The sequence below is a fragment of the Eulemur rufifrons genome, chromosome 4 (assembly GCF_041146395.1).
Source record: "Eulemur rufifrons isolate Redbay chromosome 4, OSU_ERuf_1, whole genome shotgun sequence".
Taxonomy (NCBI): domain Eukaryota; kingdom Metazoa; phylum Chordata; class Mammalia; order Primates; family Lemuridae; genus Eulemur; species Eulemur rufifrons.
In genome coordinates, this window is record NC_090986.1 from 20,774,602 (window position 1) to 20,790,178 (window position 15,577).

General features: G+C 48.0%; 1 protein-coding gene across 1 annotated transcript; it reads right to left on the reverse strand.

Moving 5' to 3' along the window:
- Positions 1-4,388: 4,388 nt before the first annotated feature.
- Positions 4,389-13,121, reverse strand: ZIC5 (Zic family member 5). Its single transcript, XM_069467063.1, has 2 exons — positions 11,478-13,121; positions 4,389-7,228 (listed from the first exon to the last, which is right to left on the reverse strand). The coding sequence occupies exons 1-2, from the start codon at positions 13,027-13,029 to the stop codon at positions 6,786-6,788; spliced, it is 1,995 nt and encodes a 664-aa protein (XP_069323164.1). The 5' UTR covers positions 13,030-13,121; the 3' UTR covers positions 4,389-6,785.
- Positions 13,122-15,577: the final 2,456 nt, after the last annotated feature.

Here is a 15,577-nt window from a genome sequence, read left to right on the forward strand (position 1 = left end):
GCTTGAGGTCTCAGTTTCGCCGTCTGTAAAATTGGATCTGTAGATCCTTGGCTGAGGTCCTTTGGGCTTTATTTGTTTGTGATCTGTGAAGGGAACCTTAGGGGGGAGGAGGAAGTCAGTTAAGACGCCTGTTTGCACCAAGCTTTTGTCTGTCTTTGTAGAAGCGAGTCTCTTTGTAAAATAACGCCCCACTAGACTGCCTAATGGATTTTTGCAGGGCTGGAGTTTTCATTTTCCCCACGCAGGAACGACGAAAGAGGTGGGTATTCAAACCCAGCGAGTCTCGCGTGGCCCTTGCCTGCTAGCGGCGCTCTCCAAAACGTGCCAAAAGCGGTGCACGCGGGCACACACTCCTACCCAGCCCCGGCAGCTGTTCCCATTTTGTTCCCGCCTCCCCTGCCCTCACCCCAGTCCCTCGTATTCCTTTAACGCCTGCTGCTGACTGCATCCCTGCTGCCCTTAATGTAGGATGTGCACTTCTCTTCAGCCTCCAAATGAGAAGTGACATTTGCACTCGGCTCAGCCAACGCGTGAGCAGAACGCGGGGGCACAGGCCCATTGACCGAGTGCGGCCAAGGGGCCGGCCGACTCGGCGGCATCCGAAGCTGCCTTAATTAATACCATCTTAAATAGTCCAGCAGCCACCGAAGACAGTTGAAGAAAGACTTTAAGGCTGAGTGCCCCTCGACAAGCTCTTTTTCCCGTGTCATTCAATATTTAATGCGCCCGCTTGTAATGCTACTACTGGTGTTCCTTTCTCAGCAAGGACATTATTTTTTCACGGTGCCCATAGCCAGGGAAAGCCCTTTAGGCAAAGAAAATCAAAATGTTTGTTGTTTTGGATGACTTATAACTCTTGTTTAACACAAGCACTTTCAGGAAAGTATAACAGGCGCAGCCTCCAAAGCAAACAACACAATCCTTGTGACAGAGTCGGACACAAAAAGCACATTGTCTTGCGGACTACCCCTTTTCTCTGGTGCTAGATGGGGGCCTGTCTCCGAGTGAACACCACGATTCCATTTCACTTTTGAACTATTGTTTTTGAGTTATGCCATGTGGTCAAAAGGAGCGAGAAGGGGGTTGTTTCCAGGCTCATAAGACAAACGAGTTGCCTTTTCAATGAAATCCCCCCGCGATCCTTGAAAACGGAGTTTAAATGTCACCTCCGCCTTTCTAATGGGCACAGGGCTGGAGGCTACCCTTCAAAGAGCCTGGGTGATAAACGACCCTTATTAAATATGGCCCGGACTGCTGGGAAAGTCCTGCGCCGCGCCGGCGCGCTGCAGAGCGCCCCTCGCTGGAGGGCCCTGGAGGAGCCGGGGCCGCCCCTGCAGGCGGGAGAGGACCCGGCGGCAGAGGCCCCAGCCCGCACTGGAGGGGTCTGGGGGACGCCCCGGGGAGGGGGGGCTGTTGTAATACAACTTCTTATCTGCCGCCCCCAACACGCCCGTGCGCTCCCATCCCCAGAGACCCGGCGTGAAAGGTTGGTGCGTTTCCCCCCTGACTTCTTTTTGTCCGTTGCCGAGTGGCGTCTGCAAGTCTGAGCTGCAAAGTTACTGATTTGCAGGCTGCATGTTAAGGCAGCCCATGTAAGTAATTTCTCCGGGCACCCCAGCAAAGGAGAACAAATCGCTGACAAAGGCGAGCGCTTTCGATTCAGCGGCGTCGTTAAGGCAACCCCAAAGTATTCCTCCTATAATAAGTTCCACTTCAAAGGGTTTCTCATTCAGCGGTGACTGCTTCGCACTTTTATTAAGTCCGGGCTTTTTCACTCGGAGGAATCATCTGTTTGGTTATTTTTCATCGTGTTTATTTTTCACCATTCACACAGTACTTGTATTAAATAAACAAAGAACAATCGCTCTGCAAATAAAAGTACTTAGGTGGGGAGAGAAGGAAGAGGAACTGGGGCACTGGCGCCCCTCTCTCCCCACCCTTCAGACATCACCCACTCCCCACCCGACTGGCTTTCTCTCCCTCTTTCTTCATTCTCTCTCTCTGTCTCTCCTTTCTCTCAAGCCCGGAGGTTCTATGGGGGAATCCTAGCAAAAAAGTGAGAAAAAAAGTGTGTGTGTGTGTGTATACATATATAAATACACACAAATACATATATATATATATATATATATTTCTGATGAGGTGAAAACTGACAGAACTAACTTGGCATGAAAGTAAAAGGTCACTGCAACTGTATCTTAATGAGTGTCTCCAATCGCAGTGGACCCTCTGCCAGCGACCCGCCTGGCCCTGCCCATTGCCATAGCAATCCTGACGCTCTGCGTGGAAATACCGTAAAAGCAGTAGTTTGAATTTCCAAAAACAGGCCTTTGAACTTCTCCCTGCCTGATGAGGCACTTGCGTGGTGTGTGAACCTGTGTTCGGCAGTGTTTGTTCATGGGAGTGGGGGGTGAGTTTCTGTGTGTTTTTGTTCCTGCAGGCAAAGTGTGCTGGCAACACCAGGGACAGGGTGGTTTCACCATGGGTCTGCTTTGGCGTCCCTCCAGACCTGGGAGGTTTCCGTGGTCATGAATCCTGTTTTGGTACAAGTGGTAGGGCTGTGCCGCGATGAAAGTACTAGTAAGCACCTGGATTGTTTTGTTTGCCTTATGATCAGTGGTCCTTTCCTCTGTCTGACTGAAGGTGATCACTTGAGAAAACAGACTGTCTCCCCTGCCTCCTTCCCAAGAGTTGTGTTTCCTAACCAAACTGGAATTAAAACACACTGATGGGGAGCATCTCTTGTCCCATTTCATAGATAGATAGGTGATAGATAAAACCACAATGGTCTCCAAAAACGTCTCTAAAATGAAAGATGTCATTTATGAGACTGCAATACAAATATGCCTGCAGATAGTGGGGCCCAGCTTTCAAGGCAACTGGGCCCCCTCTTTTCCCGTTCCCCAATACTATGACACTGTGTGGCCATCTCCAACTCCTTAAGAGAATATAATTCCCACCCTCAAGCTCTAAGTACTTTAGATTTTTGAGCATTAGCTTTACCAAAGAGCATCCTGAATGGGGAAAACTATATACATAAACTACAAATAATTGTGTGTTTAAAGATTCTCCTAGCCTGGAAAACAAAGGCAGATGATTTAAACAGTATTTGCAAGGGCCACATTTTGCCTAGGGAAGATGAAGTCTTTGATGATAGCCAACTTAGTGTCAATAAGTGGCTTTCTTTGAGACATATTCAGATGGGAACGTCTTGCTTGCCAATTGCCATAGAAATCTTAACACACCATGAAGATTGTCCAAGCGCCAAGCCTTCCGTTCTGGACTAAATTACTTTGAAGTGGCGCAGGACGAGCAGTGGTCAATTTTAACTCTATAGACTGGACAGAGAACGCTGGGAGTGGGAGATTGTGCGTTTTAAAGCAGAAAATAAGAAGGGGAAACTTGTTTTATACACTCTATACAAGGTTCTGTTCATTGTCAGATATCTTTTATCTTTTATATTTCCCATGAATGATTCATGTCTTGGTGGCTTTGTGTCACCCTTCTTTTCACAAGAAACTTCATTAGAGAGCTATAAGTTTTCCCATTGATTGGGGCCCTCATTTATGAGTGTTTTTCTCCTTCGTGTGCTGGTTATTGTCATCTGGCTTAAAACAACTCTTTGCAACCTGTTTCACCTTTACTACATTTAACAAACCTGACTTTTAAAAGCCACTATAACCTTTTGGAGAAATGCTTATTGACATTACTACCAATTGCTTTTAACTATTTGCCTTTTATCAGTTTTGTATCTGCTAACAAAAAAAAAAAAAAACAAGCAAAGGTCCAGCCTTGTACATGTTCATAGCCAAATACATCAAGCCACTTGAATATTTTGTTGCCATGAAAAAATCTAATTTCTCCTTAACACCTGCCCTCAAATGCTGAGCTTAAATTATTAATAAGCGCTCAACTTCCAAAATAAACTACAGTAAAATCGCCATCTTTACCACTGCACCCCCATACCTGCTATGAGGCATTTGATGCCCACTACTTGATTTCATTCAATACCCATCTCAGCTCCTGAGCAATTTTGCTTTCACCTTCTTTGTGTCTGGAAGCCTCTCACTGTCCCTCCCTCTACCTTTTCTACATTCCTTTTTTCCTGTTGGAGACTAGGCACCAAAGAAATGCAAAAATTCACTTTTCAGCTTTTCACTGATTAGAATCACTCAGGATATTACTCATTCTAACAAATGAATGCCATAACCTTTAAGATTTATTCTACTGTAAGTGCAGCCTGCAAGGCTTAGTCTTCATGAATATCTCAGTATTATCTAGATAAAACTCTAAGCTGTAAGTTAAACCAAGCTATAAAAACATTTTATTGCTTGGGGACAGGCTAAGAAATCAAGAGATCAAGGGAAGACAGACAACCTAACGTTCACTCCATTAGCAACCTGTTCTTTTTGTAAGAGAATGACAGATATGCCCTTAGGTAAAACGTAAGTGATACATAGGAAGAATACCTTTATTAAATTTGTTACTTCATAATCATTCTTGCTTTCTATCAGAGGTACACATTTTAAGTTTTTATTTTAGGCGTATCAGGAACCAATAAATCTGTGGCAAAGAGTTAACCTATGCATGGTAAGATACATAAAATACATATTCCTTTGTTTCATAATAAATAAACCTGTAGCATAATAAAGAATAGTGCAAACTACCATTGAAAAAGTTGTATAAATAAAACAACTCATTATACATCAGGAATATTTTGTTCTAATAAGTTTACGATACATAAATTATCCCCCCAAAGTTCATACCTTATCTTTTCGATTTGAAAGGGCTTTGAAAGTGAATAATATGAAAATCAAACTTTAAAAATGTAGAATTATTTTATATTCAAGTTTTATGGTCTTTTTCTTTATAAAGAAGGGTCTGCATGTTTCATATTCACCATAACAATCTGAAGATAACATTGAAAGGCTCTCCAAGTGACAGCACCATGCACTGTACTAGTAATATATCTATAAACTATATATAATCTCATCAACACAATGCAAAAAAGACATGCAGGAAGAGTCTTGGTTTTCACATTACGTTGTTCATTCAAGTAAGCTTAAAAATATATTTTTCCATTTTCTTTCCTTTTTTTTTTTTAAATAAACCATGGATCATAAATGATAATCTTTCACCAAAATGTATAATATAATTCTTTGGTGTGTCTGAACTCTTCCAGGAAAAAAAAAAAGGGATAACGTCTGAAAATAAATTAATTCAACTGTACAAATAATAGTGTTCACATACAAGTTATTAACAATGACAAGACTACATCAACCACTCACAGCACACAAAACAAATTTCTACAAACCCTGGGGAGGGGGTGTTTTCAGGGTCTCTGAGGATAAATTAGTGCTCTTTAGTATATTTGTATGATTTTTCTGATGGACTACATTTTGCACAGGAGATGTGTTGTACCAACTGAAAATAAACTGACTAAGAGTTATTGTCCCAGGTTCTTGACCTTTTTTATCCTAGTTTGACAGCTCTGGCAAAGGTCACACATTCATCAGTGTTTGGTGGTAACTATAAACCTTTTAAAAATTTTTAATATTTATAGCAACTCCCTCCCCTCTTTTAATGTAAATCATACACTTCACACTGTCATTTTCAAATGGAATAGAGTTTGGTGTGTTCAATGCTCAGGAAGAAAATGCACTAAAATGCAGTTTCAGGCATTGAAAAATAGACTTTTTAAAAGGTTGATACAACAGTATACAAGAGGGATTGGCCTGTTTTAAAAACAACAGCTTTCCCCCAAAATAGGCATGATGCCATCATCACACCTCCTCAGACTTGACTGTGAATGTTGGCATCCCAAAGAACTTATAATCGAAAACGTAATCTCTTTATTACACAAGAAGTTTGGACACAGTAAGGAGGCAGCATCTGAGATTTCAGATTAAAAAAAAAACCCACTATAGAGGAAAAAGAAAGCACTTGAATTCTTCTACTTTATAAAATATCACAGTTTCACAGTTGTCTATCGCAGCAGCTTTTTTTCTCTCCACTTTTGCTTGAACAATCACAGTAGCACAATATATGGAGATATATGAAGGTTGCTGCACCTTTTTTTTAAATTACACAGTAGGGTACTGAAGAAATAATCCTGTATAAAAATATTGTGTTAAGGTGAGATCAGTAATAAAAGAGTGGAAATTTAAAATTACAAATATTAGAACTTAAAGGGTTTTTACAAATATTTTTGGACACAGGTACAGTCCAGGATCTGTTGGCAATGCAGCAAGTGTGTGGTTTACAATCAAGAGGCCTTTGCAGAATTAGGGCCCAACAAGGAGGGTCAAAAGCAGCCCACGTTATGGTGTCAAAGGCATTCAAGAGGCACTCTGGACAGGCAGAGGGCCTTGTTGCTGTGTTGAGTTCTGACTTAATGCTCTTTTTCTCCCCCTTAAAAAAAAAAAAATATATATATATATATATATATATATTGTATCGGCAGTGTGTATCTTGATTCACTAATCTCCATTCACTAATCTCCATTCATTTTCCTTGGTACAATTTGCCCCCAGCCCTGTCCCCCTGCAATGTACAAGTCCAGCTTGGTTGTTTTTTGTTTGTTTAAGGAAAAAAAAAAAAAGCCCAAATATCTTAATTAAATTAATTAAATGTACAAACACCATAGGGTTTCATACTGAATAAATAGGGCTAATTAGACCCGGTGGCAAGTCTGAGTCACGGGCCTGTCTCAGGCTCTGCATTGTCTCAGGTTAGGATGTGGTCCAAGGACTCCCACTTAATATTTCACTTATTAATAAAAAATCCTAATGTATCGTCCGCACAACTTCAGGGTTTCCATAAATTTCCTCATCTTCAGACTCGGAGGTGGTTCCGTTGCTGGAAGGTGTATGGAGGTGGCTGGGTGCCCCGCTGGCCTGGCAAACGTACCACTCGTTGAGGTTGGTCACCTGAGGGGACAGAGTGCTGGAGCGACTCCTGGCTGGGTCCAGCACAGGGGACAAGGGGGCACCCACTGGAGTCCCCACTGATGAGTAACCAAGGGTTCCTGGGGAAGGTGGTGGGGACTTGCAGTGGATCTTCATGTGCTTCCGCAGAGAGCTCGGGTGAGTGTAGGATTTGTCACAGCCTCGGATCTTGCAGTAGTAGGGCTTGTCACTGGTGTGGACATGCGAGTGTTTCTTTCGATCACTGCTATTGGCAAACTTCCTGTCACAGCCATCAAATTCACATTTGAAAGGCTTTTCCCCTGCAACAAAACACAGGAAGGTTAACAATGGCTTTCCAGAGACCTCTCACTTGAGAGAAATCTTGGAGCAGGACCAAGGATGTATTTTTCTCATTCTCCCGAAGACCAAATCCCAGCCTAATTCTTATTCCTAACTCCGATGTTCCAGAATGCAGAGGGAAAGGATACTTCAAGGATGGGCCTGGAGTCCACTGGCCTAGAGGCTCTGCTTGGAACTGGGCTTGAATGAGGCTGGATGTCAGCCCCTGCAGGACCAGAGGGTCAGGGTGAAATCCCCAGGGCTGGAACAAAGTCCAGGATGTAACACTGAAATCCACCTGGGACCTGCTGCAGACCCCCCCCACCTGCCCCCAGGGTCTGTACACTCAAAAAAACAAGTAGGAGATCCTCCTGTGCTGATGAACACTGTCCTGATGAACGCTGATAAAATGATATTTCCAAAGCCACAGGTGAGGATAGAAATATAAGAAAAAGTGAAAAAAATAAACACATACACTAAATAAAGTAAAAGCAAACTGGGGATGCAGCAATATTATAATAATGGCATTTCCCAGGATTTCATTGATAGAAAGGGGCCAGCAGGAGAGAATGGGGGGTTGGGAAAGGAAGGAGGTAAAACAAAACAATCCTTTTCTCTTTAGAAAGAAAGGCACCTGTGAAACACACACTCCCACCACTAGATTTTTACAAGGCTTGCTAGGCAGAGGAGACGCTGTTGGCCTCTGTATTCTACAGCTTTCCTTCCAACTCGTAGGCCGATTAAGAGCACAGCGCAACAAACCTTAACGAACATTAATAAAGACCATAAGCCTTAGCCTTATGCCACAGGTAAACTTAACTCTAACAGCTTTCTACATTGCTTAATAGCCCAAAAGGACTTTTTTTTTAAACCAGGGTCTTTGGCCTATCACCCCTTTAAGCTGGTCTAACCACCCCCCAAACACAATGCCTTTAAACACAAGGCCTCTAGTCCAGGAAATGGAAATGCTTAATAAGACAACTAGAGAAATTCAGCCACACTACATCTCAGTATTAAAAAGCAAATAAAGGAAAACAGCAGGTAACAGTATAACTGAATTTTCCCTCACCTTAGTACCTATGAATTTGATGTATTGGAGTCCAAAATTGAACAAGTCATCTCATACATATTATTGGATAAGATTTTCCTCTTATATTTACATGATTTAAAAAATAAAGTTGAATTTCTCCACATTTCAGCAGCTACTCTGGTGACACACTAGGTATAGCACTTTCCTTTGTTTTGGATAAGTTATCTTTAAAAAGAAACTACTAAGACTCAGCTTAGTGTACTTAAATTTCTGTCGTGAATTTTCTCAATCCCTCTGTAGAGATAGTTCAGTGTGGTGGATTTATTTAAAGATTTCACCAATGATAACTGCTTCAGTGCCAGAGTATGCTAGCACATCTGAAAGTACTCAGCTGCCTGGAATATAACTTTCCCTACCTGGAAATAGTGTTTAAAAATGAAATTAGACATTATTCAAATACACCTTCTATATTGATCTATTAAGTATAGGGGAAACACAATGATAATCACAATCTTTAAAAATTCTCTGTACATGAGCTGTAACAAAAACAAAGTTAATCCCTTTTTATGAAAACATCAGTGACTTGTCTTGATTTCTGTATTAGTATTATCTCTAGCTTAAAGCATAGTACAGAAATCAGGACAAGTCACTGATGTTTTGATAAGCATAAGTTAACATAGTATTCTTTTAAAAAAATTATAATCAGACCTTCTTCAATATGGAGGCTTAAGTGGTTTTACTTGTTCACCCTATGCAAATGTGCAATGTTGTTTTTTAGAATCCTCATGTTTCTGTACAACCTACATATCCAGACTGCAAAGAACAAATAGCTTCTCCACTACCCATGAGAAAGGGAGGTAGTCAGACCCAGTAACTGCAGAAAGAAGGGTAGGAAATTAGGGATAAAGGAAAGGTTGAGGGAGAAAGTAAAAAAAAAGAAAGGGTGATAGAATGGCCTGAGTTCTTCAGGAGGCCTAAGGGGGCAGTAAGCAACTTCCACCTAACCAGAAAGGCTGAGAGAGCCCAGTGTTTACGTTTAAGATTCTGACAGAGGAGTCACGTCAGAATTTTAGCTATTTCCAGAGTTATACAGAAGTGGTGCCTGTGGGAAAGTCAGGGAAACTCTGTGTGGATAACTCCAGGTCCCTCTCTCGGATAGTCCGCCTGGGCCCAGGGAAGGTTACAGACGGAACTGGGGCACGTGGGTCAGCAAATGGGCCTTCGGGAATGGCCAGGGATTAGTCCCTTTGATCAATCCGTTCCCGGGATCCCGGATAACCCCAAAGGGAGAGCTGCATGGCAGGGAGGGAAGGCCGGGATGGTCCCTTTCAGGACACAAGGCCCAATGGCTAAGAGGCCCCGGAATCGCCCAAATCACCAGGCACTAGTTTGGGTTTCAACTGGAGGCGCCTGGCGAGGCCCACGCAACCATCCACGCAACGTGGGGCCCGAAAACCGAACAGCCCAAACAGCCGCGGGTCCCCTAGGCGCTCCCCGCCCCCATGCCCACGCCTGTCCCCGCCGCTTTTGGGGGCAGGGTGGCAGCCCGTGCTGCAGGGGCCAGAGAGGAACCTGGATCCGACTCGGCTTTCACCGCTGTCACCTCAGGGCAGCTGCGAAGGGACGGTCATTCCCCTCCCGAGGCTGCACGCACGGCGTTTACAGGTTCCATTTGGGGGCCAGGTCGCGGGACGACTCCACCACCCCTGGACCCTGCCTGGTTGGAAGTACCGGGCACTGGAGTTAGCAGCTGGCTTAGCAGGCCGGGCGTTTTTATGAGAGCCTCCTGGGAAGTCTCCTTCTGGAAAAATCATTAAGGCAGACTGATCCCGATTAGAAAAAAACGGGGCTCCTGGGAAGCCGTGCTCCCAGCCCGTAATCAGCCGGTGGGGGGAGGCCTGTGAGGTGTCGGCAGACGGAGGGCAAGGCCTGGGCACCTTGGGCCACCCAGACGCGGCTGCTCCTGCAGAGCCCCCAGCGCCCTGGCCGGACCACTGGCCTGGAGCTGGGGCCCACGCCCCCGCGGCTACCTCCTCGCCGCCACAGAGCCGATAAATCAGCCGAGTGATTACTGAATGTAAACTCCAGTTACTTAAGTGTCCTCCGAGGGGTAATCTTGTCTGCCTCTATAAATCCCGACTGCGCTCGCGCTCATCAGCGCTTCCGCCCGACAAGATTGGCCGTTCAGTGGGGGCTCAAGACCCACAGGAGCCAAACCCACCGCCCCCCGCCGCAACCGCCCTACTCGGGGCTGTGGGACCCCCTAAAGGCAGGGCTCAGGATGGTGGGGGTCCCCACGGCGCCGTGGGTTCCTCTCCAGTCCTACGGCAGGGTAGGCCTCACCGATCACAGGAAGCCATCCTCCTCCAACTAGAACCTTCTTTAAGAGGACAGAAACCAACTTCTCCAGCATCTTCTAGGGCGAGTGAGATTGTGTGTGGGTGTGTAACTGAAGTGTGAGTGAGGGGTGTATGTGGAAGGTGAGTGAGGGTGAGAACATAAGGGTGTCGCTGGAATGGGGTGTTGTGTGCGCGCGACAGGGCGCGCGCGCGCGCGTGTGAAGTGTGGGACATGCACGTGAAGATGTGTGTGGAATGTGTAACAGTGGGCGAGTGTGAGTGCGTGTGTGTGGGGGGGGAGCTCGGGGGCCTGAAAGCGCGCTCCTCTCCTCCCCGAGGTGCCGCACTAAGCGAACTCGAAGCCCGCTCTTTGGAGCACGGCGGACCGCGCGGGGCCTGCGACCGGGTGGGAAGGGAGGCGCTGCCGGGCCAGCCCTGGGCCCCCCTTCCCATCGCCCTCCCCGACTTCCCGGGGTCAGGCGGATGGGGGCTGCCGACCGTCCTGGGCGCCTTCCTGCTCCCGATGCTGATGCGTCTGCTCCGAGGCGGCGGTGGCGGCGGCTGGAGCGCGTTGCCGGTCCCGGCTGACGGGCTGCGGGCGCGCTGGAGACTCCGCAGTGTGGGAAACCAACGCGGGGCCTGTGTGTGCTATCGAATTACTTATTCATAGAAAAAAAAAAGGGGGGGAGAAAAAAAAAGAAGTCACATGTCCGGGTTATACGTATGCGAAGAGAAGCAGCAGAAGGACGGAAAAAATTAAGGCGAGCAGGAGGAGGAGGAGAAGCAGCGGCGGAAGCGGCGGCGGCGCAGGAGGAGGCGGCGGCGGCGGCGGCGGCGGCGCGGACGGGGACAGACACCCACCTGTATGAGTGCGCTTGTGGATCTTGAGATTTTCCGAGCGCGCGAAGACCTTGCCGCAGCCCGGGAAGGGGCAGGGGAAGGGCTTCTCGCCGGTGTGCACGCGGATGTGGTTGATGAGCTTGTATTTGGCCTTGAAGGGCTTGCCCTCGCGCGGACAGTCCTCCCAGAAGCAGACGTGGCTGCTCTGCTCGGGGCCGCCCACGTGCTCCACCGTGACGTGGTTCACCAGCTCGTGCATGGTGCCGAAAGTTTTGGAGCAGGGCTTGGCGCTGCCGGCCGGGGGCGGTGGCGGCGGTGGCGGCGGCGGCGGCGGCGGCAGCCCGGCCAGCTCTTCGGGGTCGATCCACTTGCAGATGAGCTCCTGCTTGATTGGCTGCCGCATGTAGCGCAGGAAGGCCCCGGCCGCCCCTGGGAGGTGGGGGTGGTGCTGGTGCGGGTGCTGCGCGGGCGCCGGCGGCGGCGGCGGCGGCGCCGGGGGCGGTGCGTGGTGCTGCAGGTGGGGCCCAGGCCCGGCTGCTGCTGCGGCGGCCGCCGCCGCCAGGTTCAGGTTTAAGTTCACGGCTCCGTAGCCGTGCAGGGCGGCGGCTGCAGCAGCCGCCACCGCCCCGTAGTGCGCGTCCCCAGAGCGCGGCGCGAAGGGCGGCTCCGCGCGGCCGTAGAGCTCGGCCGCCGCGGCCGCCGCCGCCGCTGCCAGCCCCAGGCGCATCTGGCCGTTGAGCGGGTGCGGGTGGCCGCCAGGGGCCCCCGGCGTGTCGTGCAGCGCGGGGAAGAGCGCTGGGCCGCCGCCGCTGTCCGGGCCCGCGTAGGTGCCGCTGGCCGAGATGAACATGCCGGCCGAGTGGGGAGGCGGGGCCGGGTGCTGGGGGGAGCTGGTGGCGGACCGCTGCTCCCCTCCGAGCGGGGCCCCGTGCATGGCCGCCGCGGGGGCCGTGGCGGAAAGGTCCCTCCGGAGGACGAAGTCCCTGCTGTGGCCTTTGCCGCTGCTGCCGCCGCCGCCACTGTTGGTGGTGGTGTAGCCCGAGAGGGCAGGAGGAGGAGGAGGAGGAGGCAGGGGCGGGGGAGGGGGTGAAGGGGAGGGAGGAAGAGGAGGGGCTGGGGGCGGGGGCGCGGAGGGCTGCGCGCCACTGCCGCCCCCTCCACCGGGGTAGGTTCCCGCGCCGGGGTGCGCGACCGAGATTGCAGCACGGGCGGCAGCCGCCGGAGCCTCGGGGTGTGCCAGGAGCGCCTGGGAGGGAGGGCTGAGGCCCAGCGCGCTCGTCTGGGCCATGTGCTCGGGTCCGAGCGGAGTGATGGCCACGCCGGGGTCAGCGCCCAGGTCCCGCGGGCGGAGGTGCGCGGCAGCGGCGCGGAGTTGGGAGTGGGCGGGCGGGCTGGCCAGCGCCGGGAAGCCTGTCATATTCTGAAGCGGCTGGGCCTGAGCTGTTGCCAAATCCGCTAATCTCAGCGCTGGCGGGTTCCTCTTGCTCAAAGGGGGCTCCATCAGAACTACACAATCAGGCCCATAGACCCTCACTGGGGGGACTTTTTTCCCTCTGCCCGCCTTCAAAAACATGTATATATTAGGCGCTCTTTAACTGCTTTTGTCCTGGCCCCCTAACTCTCCTTATTCCTGTTCCCACTCTATCCTCCAGCGATTGGCAGAGTGAACACCACATTTGAGCTGCACAGTGGGACCGAGATTTTGGAAATGGCACGGGTGGGATTGGAGGGAGCTGCGTGATTGGCAGCAGCCTCGGCTGCCCGATTGGCTTCCGTTCAGGCCCTCGGCCCAGCGGGGATCCGCCCCTGTGTTTGCAGCCGCCTGCGCTTTCGCTTCGCGCCTCCTCCTCCGCCGGAGCCCAGCGTCCCCGCCTCCCCGGGGATGTCCAAGTTGCACTTGGAGAAAGTTTGAGACGGGCCTGCGCGCAGCGCCCAGCGCTCTCTTGACGCACCTAGCGGAGACCGTGCGCCTGCACGCGGTTAGAGGGCACAGGGCAGCGAGGGGCTGGGGACCCCCGAGGGGCAAAGGGCGTGGGGGGAACCTCCACCTCACCGCAGCCTGTGTCCCCTCCAGCACCCAAATACTTTGTATTCCCACCTCCCTTGGAAGAGTCCTGGGCTGCTCTCTAGGGGGGGAGGGTGAACCTATAGTGGTGATGCTAGAAACTTACGAGGACACCCAACCTGCTCAGCGCTCACGTAGGGCACACAGACAGTAAACGGTGTGAGGAAGATTATTAAAGTCTATTGGTTGCAAAACACCAGGTGAACTCTAAATCTTTCCCCAAAGGAACCATTTTACTTCGACTTTTTAGCTCATGGAGTCCTTTTCAACATGGTTCAAAGGAGTTGGCTCGAAGTGTAATCTCACTACTCATCGGTTCTAGATCTGCCACTTCCAATTAGATCTACCAGAGGGGCGGGGGAGAGGATATCGGGCAGCGATTCTAACTTTTGCCTTTTGGAGGTACAGTGGCAGGGCAGGCCAAACGGCATCTCTCCAGAGGGAAACCGCTAAATAAACAATGTCCTTTAAGCAGAATTTCTCCTTCTGGACCAGAACACACTCCGTATGTGTGCCTCAGCTTCTTTGACCAGTCGACAAAATAAAGTTAATCCAATAAAACATTATATTAAATCAAGAAATATCTTTGCTATTTATTTACTAATAGAATCAACTTTCACCTTCTTATCGTTTTCTAATAAACTGGTCTCCCTGTGAGAGATAGATGTCTTATTTGAAATCCATGAAAACGGGTTTTTAAAAATAATTTTATTTTTAGCGAACCCCATGCCTTTCCAATGGTTTGGTATCAAATCAATTTTTTCAAAATAGAAATCGGTCCCTGCATCACTTTTCGGTGAGCAGATAAATGCGCCCCCCTCCCCAAATTAGGCATTTTACTGACCCAAGATGTAACTTCAGATTTTAAAAGAAAGCACCTTTGAAATTTGTGATGCTCCAAATGCTCAAGAATTAAAGTCAGGGTTTTTAAATTTTTATTTTGCTGCCCTCCATAAAATTACTTGTAAAAAAGTGATAATGATTAGAATGTGATTTTTTTTTCTTTGAGGACACGATAAAACATGTTTCCAGCTTAATACGTTCCCAGTTCAAGTAAAAATAGACCACGCAAAGCCTTTATCTGGGAGATGGCCCTGGGAAGTAATAAGAAATATCTTCAAACGAGTTGTTTGGATAGTACCATTTACATTGGTATGAACAATGTTTAACAGGGGGCTTCGGTATGAGACTTGGGAATGTCATTTCTCTTATAAAACTGACAAGCAAACAAAGACAATACTACCATCAAATTTTAAATGGAGTTTTTCTTCAAGCTTCAGTGAAGTTCAAATATGGGGAAATAAAGGCAGGTGTGGAAACAATGAAAAAAATTTAATAAACAGCAATGACAAAATCCACATCTCTATTTGGAAAGGAGGAATCCTTTCACAATTTCGTTTCAAAGACTTAAAACATTTCAAGCCAACCAGGCAAAGTGTGATCAAGAACTGTGCCATCTCTGTGGATGGTTTATGAAGGAAGCATCATATTTGGAATTATCACCACTATCTCTTCTCAGTGCATTTCAAATGAGTTTCCTTTATTTGAATTCCTTGGCAGTAAGGATCAGTGCTTACAGTAATGGCAGCTTTGAGTTCAATCTTGCAGGTTATAAGTAAAACCAAAAAAAAAAAAAAAAGATGAATTAAGAAAGAAGAAAATAAACACAACCTAGCCTTAATATGGACTGTTGAGCATTTTTATTGTGCAATAAAATGGGTACCTCCACTCCCTTCAAAATAGCTTTTCGTCAAAATTATAACTGCTTTGTTTTATTGAATTGCTGAAATTTAATGGTTTAATGGGTGAAGGCATGAAGGAAAGGCTGTAAAAATGTGAATAATGGTGAAGCAGAGCCGTGCGGAATCTGGAACCCGCCTCCTTGTACAACTCTTGTTAAACACAGCATGATATGTATCTGTCATCGATTTAATATGTCTTAATTCAAATATAGCTCCCTGATCAATTTCTTTTTATGGAAGCCTTAAAAAAGAAGACTTTCTTCGGAAATAATAGAGATTTGGGTAGCGATTGGAAAGAGGGATATTTACAAAGT

Coding starts and splice junctions, on each gene's coding strand:
- ZIC5 (XM_069467063.1), bottom strand. CDS start 13,029: ATGTTTTTGAAGGCGGGCAGAGGGAAAAAAGTCCCCCCAGTGAGGGTC. Junction 7,229..11,477: donor CCACAAGCGCACTCATACAG/GTGGGTGTCTGT, acceptor GTTTTGTTGCAG/GGGAAAAGCCTTTCAAATGT.